The sequence below is a fragment of the Phytophthora ramorum genome (genome assembly GCF_020800215.1).
Source record: "Phytophthora ramorum isolate Pr-102 chromosome Unknown Phyram_PR-102_s0003, whole genome shotgun sequence".
Lineage (NCBI taxonomy): Eukaryota > Oomycota > Peronosporomycetes > Peronosporales > Peronosporaceae > Phytophthora > Phytophthora ramorum.
The window spans coordinates 4,840,958-4,857,574 of NW_027150649.1; the positions used below are offsets into that span (position 1 = coordinate 4,840,958).

At 56.6% G+C, this 16,617-nt stretch overlaps 10 protein-coding genes across 10 annotated transcripts; 8 read left to right on the forward strand and 2 right to left on the reverse strand.

Moving 5' to 3' along the window:
- Positions 1 to 338: 338 nt before the first annotated feature.
- On the forward strand, positions 339 to 1,342 carry KRP23_4565 (E3 ubiquitin-protein ligase CHIP; the record flags this gene model as incomplete). Its single annotated transcript, XM_067889538.1, has 3 exons — positions 339 to 440; positions 526 to 1,112; positions 1,183 to 1,342. 3 exons carry the CDS (start codon positions 339 to 341, stop codon positions 1,340 to 1,342), a joined length of 849 nt encoding a protein of 282 aa, XP_067748690.1.
- Positions 1,343 to 1,862: 520 nt separating this feature from the next.
- On the reverse strand, positions 1,863 to 3,302 carry KRP23_4566 (Acid phosphatase PHO1; the record flags this gene model as incomplete). The annotated part of the gene is made up of 2 exons (XM_067889539.1): positions 1,863 to 3,044; positions 3,120 to 3,302. 2 exons carry the CDS (start codon positions 3,300 to 3,302, stop codon positions 1,863 to 1,865), a joined length of 1,365 nt encoding a protein of 454 aa, XP_067748691.1.
- A 611-nt stretch (positions 3,303 to 3,913) lies between these two features.
- KRP23_4567 (Protein GPR107) lies at positions 3,914 to 5,651 on the forward strand (the record flags this gene model as incomplete). The annotated part of the gene is made up of 4 exons (XM_067889540.1): positions 3,914 to 4,132; positions 4,204 to 4,364; positions 4,421 to 4,553; positions 4,632 to 5,651. The coding sequence occupies 4 exons, from the start codon at positions 3,914 to 3,916 to the stop codon at positions 5,649 to 5,651; spliced, it is 1,533 nt and encodes a 510-aa protein (XP_067748692.1).
- A 112-nt stretch (positions 5,652 to 5,763) lies between these two features.
- KRP23_4568 (uncharacterized protein) lies at positions 5,764 to 6,434 on the reverse strand (the record flags this gene model as incomplete). The annotated part of the gene is made up of 2 exons (XM_067889541.1): positions 5,764 to 5,856; positions 5,925 to 6,434. 2 exons carry the CDS (start codon positions 6,432 to 6,434, stop codon positions 5,764 to 5,766), a joined length of 603 nt encoding a protein of 200 aa, XP_067748693.1.
- Positions 6,435 to 7,273: 839 nt separating this feature from the next.
- On the forward strand, positions 7,274 to 8,082 carry KRP23_4569 (Bidirectional sugar transporter SWEET12; the record flags this gene model as incomplete). The annotated part of the gene is made up of 2 exons (XM_067889542.1): positions 7,274 to 7,404; positions 7,464 to 8,082. The coding sequence occupies 2 exons, from the start codon at positions 7,274 to 7,276 to the stop codon at positions 8,080 to 8,082; spliced, it is 750 nt and encodes a 249-aa protein (XP_067748694.1).
- Positions 8,083 to 10,338: 2,256 nt separating this feature from the next.
- KRP23_4570 (Bidirectional sugar transporter SWEET15) lies at positions 10,339 to 11,244 on the forward strand (the record flags this gene model as incomplete). Its single annotated transcript, XM_067889543.1, has 2 exons — positions 10,339 to 10,499; positions 10,566 to 11,244. The coding sequence occupies 2 exons, from the start codon at positions 10,339 to 10,341 to the stop codon at positions 11,242 to 11,244; spliced, it is 840 nt and encodes a 279-aa protein (XP_067748695.1).
- A 333-nt stretch (positions 11,245 to 11,577) lies between these two features.
- KRP23_4571 (uncharacterized protein) lies at positions 11,578 to 12,453 on the forward strand (the record flags this gene model as incomplete). Its single annotated transcript, XM_067889544.1, has 3 exons — positions 11,578 to 11,744; positions 11,814 to 11,859; positions 12,265 to 12,453. 3 exons carry the CDS (start codon positions 11,578 to 11,580, stop codon positions 12,451 to 12,453), a joined length of 402 nt encoding a protein of 133 aa, XP_067748696.1.
- Positions 12,454 to 12,654: 201 nt separating this feature from the next.
- KRP23_4572 (Bidirectional sugar transporter SWEET5) lies at positions 12,655 to 13,486 on the forward strand (the record flags this gene model as incomplete). The annotated part of the gene is made up of 2 exons (XM_067889545.1): positions 12,655 to 12,821; positions 12,889 to 13,486. 2 exons carry the CDS (start codon positions 12,655 to 12,657, stop codon positions 13,484 to 13,486), a joined length of 765 nt encoding a protein of 254 aa, XP_067748697.1.
- Positions 13,487 to 14,352: 866 nt separating this feature from the next.
- Positions 14,353 to 15,180, forward strand: KRP23_4573 (Bidirectional sugar transporter SWEET11; the record flags this gene model as incomplete). Its single annotated transcript, XM_067889546.1, has 1 exon — positions 14,353 to 15,180. The coding sequence occupies one exon, from the start codon at positions 14,353 to 14,355 to the stop codon at positions 15,178 to 15,180; it is 828 nt and encodes a 275-aa protein (XP_067748698.1).
- Positions 15,181 to 15,366: 186 nt separating this feature from the next.
- KRP23_4574 (Sugar transporter SWEET1) lies at positions 15,367 to 16,167 on the forward strand (the record flags this gene model as incomplete). The annotated part of the gene is made up of 1 exon (XM_067889547.1): positions 15,367 to 16,167. One exon carries the CDS (start codon positions 15,367 to 15,369, stop codon positions 16,165 to 16,167), a length of 801 nt encoding a protein of 266 aa, XP_067748699.1.
- Positions 16,168 to 16,617: the final 450 nt, after the last annotated feature.

A 16,617-nucleotide genomic window follows, 5' to 3' on the forward strand; every position in this document is an offset into this window, starting at 1 on the left:
TGCGGCGGCACAAGCAGAGCATTGACATCACCCTCGGTTCGAACAAAGCAGTCTCTGCTGACTCTGGATTCAGCTTGACACGCCACCATTTAGTTGATCGAAACAACACCTTCGACTTGCACATACACTCGCTACTTTTGCCACGCCTTATGAATAGCGCTATACTTGCCATCGGTGTGTTGGCAGGCTCTGTTCAATCAGTCAGTCGCCGTAGTGAGCCTCCAAAAGTGCCTTATGGCTCCTATAGACACAATCGTCCGCTTTGATTGGTCATATATGTTTCTTACTCCTGGAGTATATTTTTGGCAATCAAGCAAAGTCATCGAGAAGTTTGCGCCATGGCGACCGCGGACCGCGCCGAACAGCTCAAGCTGCAGGGCAACCAGTGCTTCCAGAAGGGCAAGTTCCACGCCGCCATCGACATGTACACGGAGGCCATCGTACGTGGCGTTCCTTTGCCCGTAACCCCCCCCCCCCCCCCCCCCCCACACACACACACGTAACCCCTTTTAATTCACTCTGTAGGTCTTGGCCCCAGGCCGCTCGACGTATTATTCCAACCGCGCGCTGTGCCAGTCCAAGCTCGAGCGGTGGGAGAAGTGCCGAGACGACTGTGAGGATGCACTTAAGTACGACGCACTCAACGCCAAGGCCAGCTACATGCTGGGCACGAGTCTCCTGCACCTGCTGGCGTTCGACGCGGCCGTGGAGGCGCTGCAGACGGCACTGCACAGTGCTGAAAAGACGAAAAAGGCCAAGTCCTTCCAGGAGGACATCACCACGGAGCTGCGCAGGGCCAAGAAGCGCCAGTGGCTCCAGATGCAGAAGCAGCGGATCGCTCGGCACGAGAAAGTGAAGGACCAATTGCAACGGCTGTTTGGAGCGAGACACACGGCCGAGCTGTTCGAGACGCAGGCAAGACAGGATAATTCTATGTCGAATGGACCCACACGCCCAGGTGCAGACGAAGCCGATGCGCTCATGGCGTACGTGGAGCACATGGCGGCGTGCTTCGAGAAGGACATGTACCCCGGAGAAGTGCCCGACTATTTCATGTGCCCCATCAGCATGGAGGTCATGCACGACCCGGTGACGACCCCCAACGGCGTCTCGTACGTGAATTTTGTAAAGGGTCCAACTTTCATGTTGCGCACTGACTGAATTTGTTGTTTTCTGGTGCAGATATGAGCGCCGTTGTCTGGAGGAGCATCTGCGGCGCAATGGAGCGATTGACCCGCTGACGCGCAAGCGCCTGACGCTGGACATGCTGCGGCCCAATACGTCTCTGCGCTCTGCGATTCAGGATTACCTAGAGAAGAACTCGTGGGCGTTCGAGTATTAGTGCAGAATTTGTGCCGTCTTGCGAACACACCTCAGGAACGTATCACTATCGCTAATAATCCTGCCATTGTACCGCTTGCGTGTCTTACAGCCGCAGCACTGGAGTGTTGTTTTCAAGGGATTGAACTGCTATTGATTCTCCTTCCCTGGAAATATGATTCAGCATCTGCAACAGCACAACTAGAATACCGTCTGGGACGCTGTCATATTCCGACGTCTGGGGAATTGTTGTCGACGTTGACATGCTGGTCGAAAGTATTCTAGAAGTGGAAGCTGCGCCAGAGCTCAGAATGGTGTGTTGACGTGACAAGACGGAGGAGAATCCGTCTCGCCACTCAGTCATCATTGTACGCATATTTTAAGAGAAGAGACCTTTTTGGTGTAACGTTAAACTGAAGATTTGGTTGTCCTGCACGAACTACGTTGGCCACCCAGACAAGTCTCATTGAGGACATCGATATATGAAAGTTAACGGCACGACTGATGCCCTATCGCCGCAGCAAACATCAATACTCTTTTGCTTAGCAGGAGGTCACGGTGCACTGGTTCAGGACGGGGGTTTCAAACCACGTAAACTCGGACGATCCGCCGGTCGAGGCGCACTCTGTCACAAAGTCGCCCACCTCGGACTTGCGAGCCTCCATGTACTTGACGAACTCGCTCATCGGGCACGTGAGGCCAGGGCCGCTGTGGCAACCGGGCAGAGGAACAACCTGCTCGTTGATGTTGAAGCGGACGTAGCTCTCGCCGTCGCACGTGATGCGCTCGGTGACCAAGCGAGAGCCCATAGCAACCACTCGCGACGAGCGGAAGTTGCGGGTGGCGTTGATGGCGTCCGTCGGGTACGTCTCGTCGTAGTTGAGTCCGAAGCCCGAGTACATGGCGTTCAGCTGGGTGTCCTGGCTGAAAGACACGAAGATCTTCTGGCAGTACGTGGTCTCCGTCTCGTTCAAAAGCTTCGTCACCGCCTCGGCGTACGGGTAGCCGACGGTAGGCGCGAGAGCCACACCGTAGCCCGAGCCGTAGTAGTAGCCCAGGTCCTTGTTGTAGCCGTAGTGTTCCCACTCGTCATCCGTGAAAAGCTGGCAGAACTCGAGGTGGTCCTTGCCCAGGTAGTTGCGTTGGTACATGCACAAGTCCATGACCGTGAGCGCCACGCCGGTCGAGAACCCGAAGCCAGGCCAGAGCGACTCGAGACGCTCCGCTAGTGCGTCCTGCCAGCCCGTAGCCTCGGCAAACACCGTTTGGCCCGAGCTCTCGTCGCCGTCAAAGTTGGGGCACGTGTCGATCGGCGTCAACGTGTTGCCGCCCAGTGTCTCGTCGGTGTTGCTCACCTGGATGAGCAGATCGGCGTTCCAGTCCTCCCCGTGGAAGCCCTTCATGAAGCTCTGTGCAGTGCGGACCACGCGCTCCTTGGCGTTGGTCCACACGGTCTCCTTGGAGTTGTACAGGTCGGCGTACTTGGTACGAATAGCAGAGCCGACATCGTACGCCTCCTGCAGTCCGAGCGCGGTGATGTTGTCCACCTCGATGTCCGGGTACGGGATCAGCTCCGACAGGTTCCACGTCTTGAGGAACTGCAGCTCGTCGGCCATGGAGTCTGACATGTTGGCCCAGCTCAGGTACTCGGCGACAGTCTCAGCGAAGCTCTCGATGGCGCTGTAGCTGCCAGACGAAGGGTAGCGCGTGCCATGGCGCATGAGCTGCAGCAGCAGAAAAGTACAATCGTGAGTAAGGGGGCTCACCTCAATTTACACGGATGTCTGTGAGCCCTGTACCATGTGCACTTGGTCCACGACGCAGGTATCGTCCAGCGCGACGTCTTCGGTCGCGAGGTCGCTGGCAGCTTGGTGGTAGAAGTTGAGTTGGCTTGTGTGGTCCGTGAGGTCGAAGCCCTCACTGTAGGCCTGGACGCTGTGGGCGAACGCCATGATCGGCAAGAGAGCGAAGACGGTCTTCATGCTCGGTACGTAGGTCGATCGATACGTGGGGGTCACTTGGTGAAATGGGAAGTGAGCTTTCGGGTCAAGTGCATTCGGCTGTCCCTCGAGGCGGTGATCGACTTGACGTCTTGAGATTCACGCGGCAGGTGACCGCGTGAATCTCTTCATGAGCGCCATATGACTATCACCAGGGCATTGCCGGGTCGAAAGGCCGACCTCGTCTGCATCAAAGCATGCGCCGACTTGGGAGTTTGTCAAGGCTCAAAGGAATCTTTGAGGGACTTTGATGGCATTACTACAGTTGTTGCACCATGGAGATTAAGAGCGTGTAGTGTCGGCCGCGATGGTGCGGATACCTACTACTAACAACGTTGACCGCCGCGAACTTGTGAAACAAGACCGTGCTGATGCGTCGGCCTGAAGTCGATGTTATCGATATGTATATCAGTTAACAACCAAATTATCCAGATAAAAACTTCCCTGTGAGACTTGATGAGGTCGACAAAATTGAGAGCGAAAGTTTGCCAAACCTGTGAAAATATATGCCAATAAAATATTTTTTTTCACAGGTTTGTCAAAATAGCGGATATTTCATGAATCTGCATCGCCAATTTCAGGATAAAATAAAAATGAAGGCCACGCACTTGGCGCTGCTGCTGTTGGCGGGCGCATATGACGCCTCGGCCATGAAGCAGTCGTGGTCCTTCGAGGGCGAGGACCGCGCACACTTCCTCATCGAGCGCTTCGGCTTCGGCCCCGCCGGGCGGATGGACGTGCGCGTGTCGGGCGTGGACATCAGCGCCCCCGACGACGCCGAGAACGTCCAGGCAGGCCTTCTCTTCGTGCATGTGCGTTTGGTTGTGTATTCGATGGCACCAAAATATGATATGAGGGACTTATAACACTCATATAACAATAGCAAGACGAACTCTGGGACACTGTGGCGATGCTGGACGACGCAGTGGGCAGCGACGACTTTAATGACCCCATGACGACCCAGACCAGTGAAGAAGGGGACAAGTGCGTGCTGGAGCTCCGCCAGGACAGTCGCTGGATCGACCTCACGGACGCTCACACCTGGTATGAGAGTCATATTTTTTTTATGTCATATCTGACTCAAGTTGTGATCAAAATAGGAACGTGAGTCGGGGCATGGAGCAAGTGGAGCTTAATGGACGAGAAGGAGGAGGCCACAACGGACCTCTAAGCATCGGGTTCTACTATATTTTCTACGCTCAGTGCACGCCGGGCGTCGAGATCTCTTTCCACGTGAGGATGGATGCTATCCCGATTAGTTTTTGGCTGTGATTCAGTTACTGACGGGGTTTCTTGTCTTGCTTGTGGCAGATGGAAGCGATGTTTAAGAACGGAGCCAAGGACTTTCTGTCGGCGGGAGACGCTCCGTTGCCGGTGGTTTACTTGACCACGAGTTTGCTGTTCTTGGCTGCGGCGGGGGCTTGGGGTCGGTGTCTAGTGGTGCATCGAGAGTACGTGCAACGCGTGCACTGGCTGATGGCGTTGCTGGTGGGGGTGAAGGCCGTGGCGCTCTTTGCGGAAGCCATGCGCTCGTACTACATGAAGCACAATGGTGACACGCTCACGGCCTGGACGGCAGTGACGTACACGTTCATGAGCCTGAAAGGTCTGCTGCTGTTCTCCGTGTTGATGCTCATCGGCACGGGATGGTCGCTGCTGAAGCCTCATCTGTCGCAGAGGGACAAGTCCGTGCTGTCACTTGTGCTGGTGCTGCAGGTCGTGAGCAACACCGCCCAGATTTTGGAAGCGGAGACTGCAGTAGGCACACGAGCCTGGGTGGGCTGGCGAGACCTCCTGCTCTTCGCAGACGTGGCTTGCTGCGCTGCTGTACTGCTGCCGATTGTGTGGTCGATTCGTCAGCTCCGAGTTGCTGCTGCCACGGACGGCAAGGCGTTTGCCAACCTCCAGAAGCTCACCCAATTCCGGTCATTCTACCTACTGGTCATCTGCTACATTTACGTGACTCGACTGGTGCTGCAGCTTTTGCAGGCCAGCTTGCCCTACGACGCTACCTGGGTCGCTGTGGCGGTCAGCGAACTAGCAGCGCTGAGCTTCTTCACTGTCACTGGCTACCGTTTCCGTCCGCTGCCGGTGAACCCGTATTTGGAAGTGCCCATGCACGAGGACGACCTGGAAGAGTTCGCACTGGATGACGATGAAGACGACCTCGATTTCCGCAGCATCCAGCGCGCCGATATCCGGAAGTTTGCGTACGGCGCGCCAGTTAAAAGCAAGGCGAGCTACGCGGTCAAGAGCAACGCGACCAACAAGTCTCCAGAGCGCACCAGCTACGCCAAGAAGCGAAGTGGAAGCTTCAACAGCGACCTGTAGGGCGTAGGCGAGCGCGCGATAGATGCCCCGGAAAGCGCGCGTGACTACATGCACCAACCTGAATAGAAACCCGCTGAGCTCTTCCAGCCCAGCTGCCTTGGCTTCCCGTGGCTTATTGTTCAGGTGGACCAAGCGACGGCGCTCCGATGGCGGTGGCTAGCTGCTGTTGGAGCGTGTCGAAGCGTGACTCCGAGATCACGTTAATCTGCAGACACAGTACACAGTGAGTAGGCGATGAGGAAGTCACAAGACCCACAGGTACCGAGAACTCACGTATCCGTTGCCAATCTGGACACGTTGCCACTGCGCTTCATCAGGTGTTTGCCCCAGTAGCTCCGTGGGGTACGCGACGTCAACTAACGACGCATCCCGTGCAGGAAGCACCTTCACAACGATACCCACCAGTGTGGGCACCTCCACAGCGCTCAATTCCTCGTCGGTGCGTCGAGATGCGATGAGCCGAACGAGAGTTTGGTCCATTACGAGCAGTTGGACGCGATTTCCTACGGCCGGCAGCGAACCGATGCCTGTGAGCGCTGTGGGCAGAACGTGGAGTAACTGCAGGGGTGGAGTGCCTGCTGCAGTGGTGCCGTCGCGGTGAACCGTCATCCACTTGTCCTTCGTGGCGGGCTCGCCGTGTACATGAACCCACAATTCTGCATCGCCTGGGTCTCCCCGCTCCGCCTCACGAGTTTCTTCGACTCTTGCCAGATACCAAACTCGTCGCCATGGCAGCCACACGAAGCATTCGGCAGGGAAAGGTATCGACAGGTTGTCCATCATGCCGTGCAGTGTGGAGGTATGTGGGAGTCTCTCTTGCTGTTTTGGACGCAGGAATAGCTGGCGGACAAGAACCACAAAATGAATTGGCTAAGCTTAGCTGCGAATGACGATGAAAACAGCGATAGATCTCAGCATCACTGTTGGTGGTTGCCACGGCCGCTGCGTTGACATGGTGTCACGCACGTTCAAGAGCTCCGCTGTCCACTCGATCCCTCACGTATACGTGGGCCAAGTACATTAGGCTTCAAGGCCGCGATCAGCTCGACGCAACGGACAAGCTGGCGCTAAACCGCAACCGGCAACTCGACCAATTTTTTCTCGTGGCCTGGGGGCCTCGAGCGGGCGTACGCACGCGAGTTGCCTTCCCACCTCTGCTATATTGAGATAGCGTTTCGCAGACAGCAAGCAAAGGCAAAGGTGGTGCCGAGATTCGTCTACAGCTCCTGCACCAGAATTTTGGTGCTTCGTCGCATATAGACGAGTCGAGCATTGCCCGCGAAACGGCACGATCGGTCAACGCTTACCTGACCAAAGCAAAGCTTGTTGTCAGTCACTTGCTGCCCCGCTTCCTATCACGGCGATTGAAGCCCGGGGTGTGTGTGCCAAACTTGTGTCTTCGCCGTGCCGTCCAGCGCTCAACTCGCCCCGCTCGATAGATTCTCGGATGTCGAGCCACGAGCGATGCGACCACAGCCTCCTGCAGTTCTCCTTGCCGGTCCGAGGCAAGCCAACCAGACCATTTCCAATTCGGACCCCTTCAGCCAACCTTGATACGCACAGCTTCGTCTCCACTACGTCTTGCTTCCACGATGAGCGTCGCATTGACTGTTCTCCAAGCGATGGCGTCGTCCTGCACGGTAGCCATGATCCTCAGCTCGGTGCCGTCCGTGTACCGCATCCATAAGAACCGCGACACTGGCGTCATATCACTCTTCCCCCTCGTTGGACTCTGGATCAGCTGCCATCTCGTGTACGTCTCGATGGGCACGCTATATAGTCTTCGGGGGTAACTCACTGTTGTATCTGCAGAATGTTGTATGGCTGGGCTACAGGCTCCTACTTCCCCCTCTTCGCCATCTACCTCTTCGGGGAGCTCACCGCGATCGTCTACGTGAGCGTCTACTTCCGATGGACGAAGGCCCGCTCGTACGCGACCAAGACGATCGCTGCAACCATCTTCGTCATCGTGCTGCTAACAACCTACGCCGTGCTGGGAATGACCGGCGTGACTGGCCAGACGACCGACCAAGTGGGAGACACCGTGGGCTACATGATGATGGTGGGCTGCTTGCTGCCGTACATTGCACCGCTTGAGACCGTCAAGACCGTAGTGAAGACGCGATCGAGCGCGTCGATCCCGCTGGGTATGTGTCTTGCCGGCGCCATTTCGAATGCGCTCTGGGTGCTCGAGGGATACCTCGACAACGACATCTTCGTGCTCGTCCTTAGCGCCGTCTGCTCCGTCATGGGCTTCAGCCAGGTCGCGCTCTATGTCATGTACCGGCCAGGCCGATACCCGGCGCCTGTGGACCTCGAGTTCGCGAACCTCAACTGTGTGCTACCCGTGACGGCAACGATGACTGTGAAGAGCGACACGACCGTCGAGAGCCTGCCCTCGCCCAATTTCATGGCGATCTGCTCGCCCTGAGCAGCCTGCCACCCTTTCGAATAGACTCATAGATGCAAAATAGCAAAATACAAACTGTTGTAGACCCCTTCCGTCGGCATTTTCGTGTGCCTGTCGAAGGCGCTTGGCTTCAGCGCCGGTGTTTGGACGATCTCCCCAATCCTTGGCGTGCTCTCACGCGTGAGCGAATGGAATTCAGCCCCGAGGCGGACGCACAGACGAGCGATGCGCTGTCACCAGCTTCAGTTTCAGCTTCTGGAAGGGGGGATGCGCTCGAGTCACCGCACCGGCAAGGTCTCTCTGCAGACCAGTCGTTGCTCGACCAAATCTGAAGCAAGTCGCCGCACGTCGGAAGATCGGACAATAGACGCGGCGCTGGCGGCGCTACACACGCCTGCAACAGGATGTTCTCGTGCTCGCGGACAATCACTCTCCGCCTCACTTCCAATCGATTGATACGACGCTCGTCCTGTGCGTGCTTAAGTCGGCAGCCTCGTTGCCACCAGCTCTTTGCTCGGTGCTGATGCGAGTGCCGACGCCAGTGGAGGGGTATGGACCAAGAGACAAGAGGGACAGCAGCAATAGCGCGCCACACTTGCTCATTTCTGAATTGGACTCGCTCCGCCAACCTCGACAGCGACGAAGATGAGCGTAGGACTTACGATCATCCAGGTGCTGGCGTCCGTCTGTTCGGTCGCCATGATCCTCAGCTCGGTGCCCGCCATGTACCGCATCCACAAGCGCCAAGACACCGGAGAGGTGGCGCTCTTCCCCCTTGTGGGACTCTGGATTAACTGCCACGTGCTGTAAGTCGCTTGCCCATCACGTTGCCCTTGTAGATGAACGCACGTTACTCACATCCTTTGCTGTGCTGCACACAGTATGTTGTACGGGTGGGCAACCGCAGACTACTTCCCGCTCTTCGCTACCTACTTGTTCGGCGACATCATGGCGGTCCTGTACATCGGCGTGTACTTCCGATGGACCAAGGAGCGCTCGTACGCGCTGAAGGCCACCGGCGCGTCCTTCCTCGTCGTGGCGATCACTGCGCTCTACACGATCCTAGGCTTGACCGGTGTGACGGGCCAGTCAACCGACCAAGTCGGCAACGTCACGGGCTACATGATGGCGGTGGGCAGCGTGCTGCTCTACATTTCTCCGTTCGAGACCATCAAGTCGGTGCTGAAGACCCGGTCGGGCGCGTCGATCCCGTTCGGCATGTGCCTGGCTGGCGCTACGTCTAACGTCCTCTGGATGATCAACGGCCTGCTCACCAGCGACATCTTCATCTTCCTCCTCGGAACGGTGTGCGCAGCGTTGGGGCTGGTGCAGGTAGTGCTGTACCTCATCTACCGTCCAGGACGAATGCAGGATGGCATGGACGACGTTGTCTTCGAGCAGCCCCAGCCAGGAAAGAAGTTCGTTCCCCCGGTGACGGTCTCTGCCTCACCGCAGAGCGATGGCACCACGGGCACGCTTCCGTCGCCTGTCTTCATCGCTGTGCACTCCCCTTAGAAGCGAACGCTGCACTGGCACAGCACAAACCTTATAGAGTAGGCTAGAATGTAATGGTGATGATAATATACCACCTAGTTAATCTTCTACCCCGTAGGTAGCACGCCCTGACAAAAGCCATCTAGACTACGAAGTAGAACCGCCACCAATGCTGTTGGTTCCGTCGTCGGGTTGATGCGTGGGGAGTGAATACGGGCAAAGGTAAATACATGCAGCTGGAGCTGCCCCGAGCCGACAAATAGATCCCTGCGTTTTGTACTAAGTTAGCACCGGCGTTAGTGGCATCGTCTAACGGTCTCCCGCATGGGATGAAGCAGGCAACACGTGACGTGTGTTTTTAGGGTTTAGACCTGCGAATCTCGCCTGAAGCAAGGCATTCGTCTACAGACCATACTGACCAGTGCGCCGCGACCAGTCGTTTACGTCAGTTTTCCGATTCGGCTTCGGCTTCGAACACCGGACAATAGACGAGGTGAAACGTCTCGATCCGCTTCCAATCCGCAGTGATACGACGCAGCATCGTGGCTGCCGGTTTAAATAAGCTCGTTGCAGCAGCACAAACTTTGATGGCGCTCAGCCTCGCGAACGACTCAGAACTGGCGCACGGAGCCATGCATCCAACGGCTTCATCAAAAGGAGTACTGCAGTCGTCTTTGATTCAACTCCAGCCCACTCCTCTTGCTCAGTTCTCGACTGGACAAGTTCGATTGACGGCGCTGTCAGCTGTGAGGAAACTCAGCTCAGACAGGACACGCAGTCAGGATGAGTGCGGGACTAACAGTACTGAAGGCGATGGCGTCAATCTGCTCCGTGGCCATGATCCTCAGCTCTGCGCCAGCACTGTACGACATCCACAAGCGCCACGACACGGGGGAGGTGGCTCTCTTCCCTCTCGTTGGGCTGTGGCTCAACTGCTGTATGGTGTACGTCCAGTTGCTTCCTATTGAACGAGTCTGAACGGGCGCTCTGACTGACCGATACTTTTGTAGGATGCTTTACGGTTGGGCTTCCGGGAGCTACTTTCCTCTGTTTGCCACGTACGTGTTTGGCACGATACTATCGACGGCGTATATCGTCGTATACTTCCGGTGGACAAAAGCGCGAGCGTACGCTGCCAAGACTATCGGCGCCGCCTTTATTGCCAATGTGCTCGGTTCCGTGTATGTTGTTTTGGGGATGACGGGGGTGACTGGCCAACCGGTTGACCAAGTTGGACTCATCGCAGGCAACATGATGACTGTCGCCTGCTTATTGCCCTACGTCGCGCCATTCGAGACGATCAAGACGGTGCTGAAGACGCGATCGGGCGCCTCGATCCCCTTCACTATGTGTCTGGCTGGCGCCTCCTCCAACTTGATCTGGACGGTCGAAGGACTGTTTACCAACGACATGTTCATTCTCCTCCTTAGCGCAGCGTGCTCAACACTCGGGTTCGTCCAAGTGGCGCTGTACCTCATCTTTCGCCCTGCAAAGAAATCTCTAGGCGTCGTAGCTGTGGATAAATCGGCGTCTGTAGACAGCAAAAGCGACCTACCCGTCACAGTGCAGGGAACCAAGCTGGACAACGCTGCTACCACTTTTCCTATGGTGGCTCTAATCGCCTCCAGGTGCGGCGATAAACTTGACAGCATCTCGTCTCCTGATCTCGTGCCTGTGTGCATCTCGTAGCAGCCCTTAAAGCAAAATAATAATAAAAAACAAGGTGTTTGTCCGACTACAGGAAACCGACCTCAACATGTCTTAGTCTCCACAAGAGTAACTTCGCTCAGCACGGGCTTCTAATCCGTTTGATCGGACGCAAGCCTGCTCATTTAAACCGGAGGCAAAGGCACGCTGTGGCAGGTGCCGTGCCAACACTAAAACCCTTATACAGGAATAAAAAGCGTAACTCTATCACTACCGAGAGGTTTGGCTGATTACACTCATCGATGATCACTCTCCTTTTTTTCGTGTGCTGCAACTCGCTCACAATTGGTTTGGACCGTCGAGTGAAGAGGCGAAATGGCGAGCGACGGGCTGCTTCTCACTCTGCGCGTCCTGACGTTCGTGACGGCGCTCGCTGTCGGGCTTAGTCCGTACCCGGAAATCCGCCGCGTCCACAAGCAGCGAGACGCCAGTGAGGTGTCCATTTTTCCAGTCGTCACGCTCTTCGGCAATTCCTACCTATGGTACAGTACGAGCAGTTTGCTGACGACACGAGGCAGTGACTCGCTATGGTCGTGCTGAATGCCTTACAGGATGATCTACTCGTACCTCATCGGGAACTTCTTCCCGCTCTTCTCGGTGTGCGCCTTCCAGACAGTCTCGGCCATCGTCTTCGGCGCCGTCTACTGGTGGTGGTGCACCTCGCGCGGAAGGTTCTACATGCTCTGGGGCGCCACCGTCGTCGCCATGGCCCTCGCCTCAGTCTACGCCGCCATCGCTGTCGCTGGCGTCACGCACCAGTCCCAGCACCAAGTCGAGAAGATTTTAGGCTACCTGTGCGTGGTCATGAACGTGTGTCTGAAGGTGGCGCCGCTGGAGACGCTGAAGCGCATCATCCGCACGAAGAACGCGTCGTCAATGCCCGTGACCATGTCCATCGTCGCCTTCATCAACGGCTTGCTCTGGGTCTGGACCAGTGCGCTCCAAGACGACATGTACGTGCTTTCGACGAACGCCGTGGGCACAGCGCTGGGGGGAGTCCAGATCATCGTGTACGTCATCTACCGACCAGGCAAAATCGAAGACGCAGCGCTCAGACCGACGACTGGGCGCGTCGACAGCGACCACCCGCGTCCGAAGAGCGAGCAGGCCATCGTGTACGCCCTGGAGGCAGACACCAAGAACGAGCGGTCCAAGAGCGCCGTGTTCGTCGAGGTGAAGTCGCCCCTTTGATAGTTTGACAAGTAATAGCCACGAAACACGGAGTGCATCAAGCCGAGACCTTGTGACAACGCTTCTCCCCATTCTCTGGTCGTGGACTTCTGAGAGGGGACCATCTCACTGCTTCAACCGTAGTGTCCACTCATCAAAGAGTGCTCTCGCTATTTCGCACTGCAGCGCCACTCACTAGCGGCCCCACCTCCGTCTTGAAGCATGGCGAGCGAGGCGCTGCTCACGACGCTGCGAGTGCTGACGTTTGTCACCGCCATCGCCGTGGGGTTGAGTCCGTTCCCTGAAATTCGCCATGTCTACAAGCACCGAGCTGTCGGAGATGTGTCCATCTTCCCCATCGTCGCGCTCTTCGGGAACTCCTATCTGTGGTGAGTGCTCAGAATCCAAGCGCTGGGTCGCGCTGTAGCTGCGGAGCTAACGTGATACGCTGTCCAGGATGATCTACTCGTACCTCATTGGGAACTTCTTCCCGCTCTTCTCCGTCACAGCTTTTGCTGCAGTCACATCCATCGCTTTCTCGGCAGCGTATTGGTGGTACAGTACAGAGCAACACACGACTCGCAGGTTCTATAGGCTGTGGGGGAGCACGGTTGTGCTGCTTGTCATCATCACGGCGTACGCGGCGATCGCTGTCGCTGGAGTGACGCACCAGTCCAAAGACCAGGTGGTGAGCGTCCTGGGCTACATGTGCGTCGCCATGAACTTGTTGCTCAAATTTGCCCCGCTAGAGACCATCAAGCGAATCGTCAGTACCAAGAACGCGTCCTCTATGCCCGTGACGATGTCCGTAGTGGCGTTTGTGAACGGCTGTCTGTGGGTCTGGACCAGCGCCATCCTCGAGGACTACTTCGTGCTCACACCAAACGCCGCAGGAGCAGCTCTTGGCGGGATTCAGGTCGCCGTGTACGTCATGTATCGGCCGGGGAAGGCAATAGCAGAACACGATTTACCTCACGACGCACCGTCGACAAGCGACTTCGGCGATGGGGGGACGAAGAGAGCCGCCTTCGTCGAGCTCCGATCTCCTGCGTAGTACCTCTCCTCGTTCGTAGTTTATCTTTATTTCCTACAAGATCACTCTCTCAAGTTTTCTACCCTGTCAAACATCTAACGCTACTGGTGATCCTCTAACTAATCTAAGCTTAAGGGCGATTGACAACTACGTGAGAATTCCCTACTAAGGAACTTCTTCTCGTTCTGTGTGCTCCGCTGCATTGGACAACGAACGACACGTAGATTCTACCAACTACAGGACACGGGGAGGCACTCTGTTGGTGTTGTTAGGGAGGCGTGACTGTTACAGGCTGCATGTGCCTCGCCAAGAACCTGCGCACGAAGCCCGCGCTCAAGCGTATCCTCCTCCACATTATTAAGCTCATTTTTTCGCCGAGGACAGCTTGCAACACCGGTACATGCCTCTAGACACGCGAAGCAATTGCTGGAGCACAGGAGTTGGCCTCGACTTGACGTCCAGCAATTCGTCGACGAGCATCCTCGCTCGCCGAGGTGAGGTGTCTGGACGCGGACACAGTAGGAAAGGAGAGCAGGCAGCTTCATGGCGGCAGTTCGCACATTTTGCCGCAGAGCTGTGACTTCAGCGCTCAAATGGCAGTCCTCTTTGAGCCGAGCTGCCGTTTGCTGACAGCAGTGCCGCTTCTTCGACAACAATCTGAACTTTCGCTGCTCTGGGCTCCGGTCACCATCGGTGGGCTGCATCCAATCCCCGGGATGTGATGAAGTGCAAAATGGCGAGGTTGAGACAGACCCTGTCAAGCGCGCCTTTGCTGGTCGCCGCAGCGCATTGTCTTCTACTGTAGAAAGCCTCACTTTGTAATTTGCCTTCAAGCACTCGCGTGCTTCCGCCGTTCAAGACACAACCAAGACTCAGCAACACACACGATGGTCGACAGCACGGTTCTCCTCGTCGTCCGGATCCTCGCCGCCTTTGGCGCGTTGGCGCTGATCTGCAGCCCTTCCATCCTCCTGCGCCAGATCCACAAGCAGAAGCACGTGGGCGTCGCGTCCGTGATCCCGCTCGTTATGCTCGTGATCAACTCGCACGTCTGGATGATGTACGGCTACATGGGCGAAAACTACTTCCCCATCTTCAGCTGCTACGTATTCGGAGACCTGGCTGCCTTGGCCTACGTTGCGGTCTACTGGCGGTACACCACTGAGAAGCACTACGTGGCTCGAGTACTTGCCGTGGCAACGACAATAGTCGTCATTCTCTCAATCTACGCCATCGTTGGGGGCCTCGGCGGCTCCGGCCAGACGAGAGCTGAGGTCGGTCGAACGCTGGGCTACATTGGCGATGCGACGGCCATTTGCTTGTACGCGGCGCCCATGGAGAAGCTCTTCCAGGTGCTCAAGTACAAGTCGGCAGTCTTCATCAACGCGCACATGGTGATGGCGAGTCTCACCAACAACGTCATGTGGTTCACGTACGGCGTGCTCACAGGCAACTGGATCATTATCGCGCCCAACATCCTGTTCGTCACGCTCAACTCGTCCACGCTCGTGTTGTGCATGGTGTACAACCCCAAGACGCACCCACTGCACGAGAGCTTCTTCGCCGCCAGCGACGACGACAACGCCCCAATCCAAGTCTCGGTTGAGCTCTCACCCAAGGCTGCAGCCAGCAAGGTGCCAAGCCTCCCGAGCCCGGAGTACCAGGCCATGCAGTCTCCTCTCGAGCCTCTTCGCCTACAACTAGACAGAAACTAAAGAACTAAGTTATGAAGCCGTACCCGATCAGCTTGTGACAGTGAAATGCCATGAGAGGGGCCCATGGTAAGCGTTTATGTAAGCTCTGCCGATTGCATGACCCTTTGCTCGATGAGTGCTACGCTGGGCTCACTTCACAACCGACCGCCAAAGCGACACGTTGAGCCCAAGCTCGTAGTTTCCAGCATGGCCGACAGCGCCGGCGTCATGGTGGTGCGCGTCTGGGTCGCGTGCTCAACGCTCGCGATGGCCTACTTGCCGTCGTTGTTCGTGCGGCGGATCTACAAGGAGCGCGACACTGGCGCCGCCTCCATCGTCCCTCTGCTCTCGCTGCTGGTCAACTCGCACGTCTGGATGATGTATGGCTACCTGGGCGAGACGTGGTTCCCGAGCTTCCCGGTCTTCCTCACGGGGGACGTCGCCGCCCTGAGCTACCTCTTCACCTACTGGCGGTTTTCGTTGGAGCAGCGCCGTGTTGCTCGAACGATCGGTGTTGCCCTGGCAGTCTTGGTGCTGCCTTCCATTTACGTCATCGTCGGTGGCTTGGGCTACACAGGCCAGACGCGGGCGGAGGTGGGCGAGAGCGAGGGGTATATTTGCGATCTCGCAGTGATGACACTGCACCTCGTTATGCTGAGGAGCCTCATCAATGTGCTCCAGACGAGATCCGCGGCGTCACTCGACCTGCGAACGCTGGCTGTGGGCACGGTGAACACGTACGGCTGGTTCACGTACGGCTTGGTCACTTCAAACTGGATCATTAGCGGTCCGCACGTCTTCGTCATGGTACTCCACACGACTGCACTGATCCTGTATGTTGTGCTGCGGCCGAACGCAGCTACTGAAGAGGCAACCATCGTCTCGGAGGATGGTGGCCCCGTCGTGGCCGTCGAGCTCTCGCCAAAGATTTCTCTCGATTCTAGAACGAAGACTGCTAGCCCAGGGTACCATACGCTGTGGTCGCCGATGACGCCATTGCGCCACTAGAGCCCAATGTACACTAGTATTGCACACTGATACACGGAAATGAAACCTGTTGTGCGTCTGCGCTTCAAGTGTAAACAAAGGGTAAAGCTAATCGACCTCCGATCAGGAACGTGACCACGCATCGAGAACTATTAGCTCCGAATAACCAAGTGCACCATCCATCAACTCGGTGATTTAATGACACATTGTCCGCTTCCCCGCGGCAGTCTAGCGGTGCCAAATGCAGCAAAGCGGCATCGATGCAGCCCGACGTCCTTAGTCCTACCATTTCTCCCCTTGCGCTGCGAACAATTCCCTTGCCGTGCAACCGTTTTAGACCCGTTGTGAGCAGCACAGCAGCCACCGAGGAGGAGGAAGACGACGACGAATCGCCGCAAAGCCCTTTTGCTGTGAAGCTCTTGCTGCCAGTTCCTGGCGACCGCGGCCAGAAGTTCCGGTGCGTGGGTATTT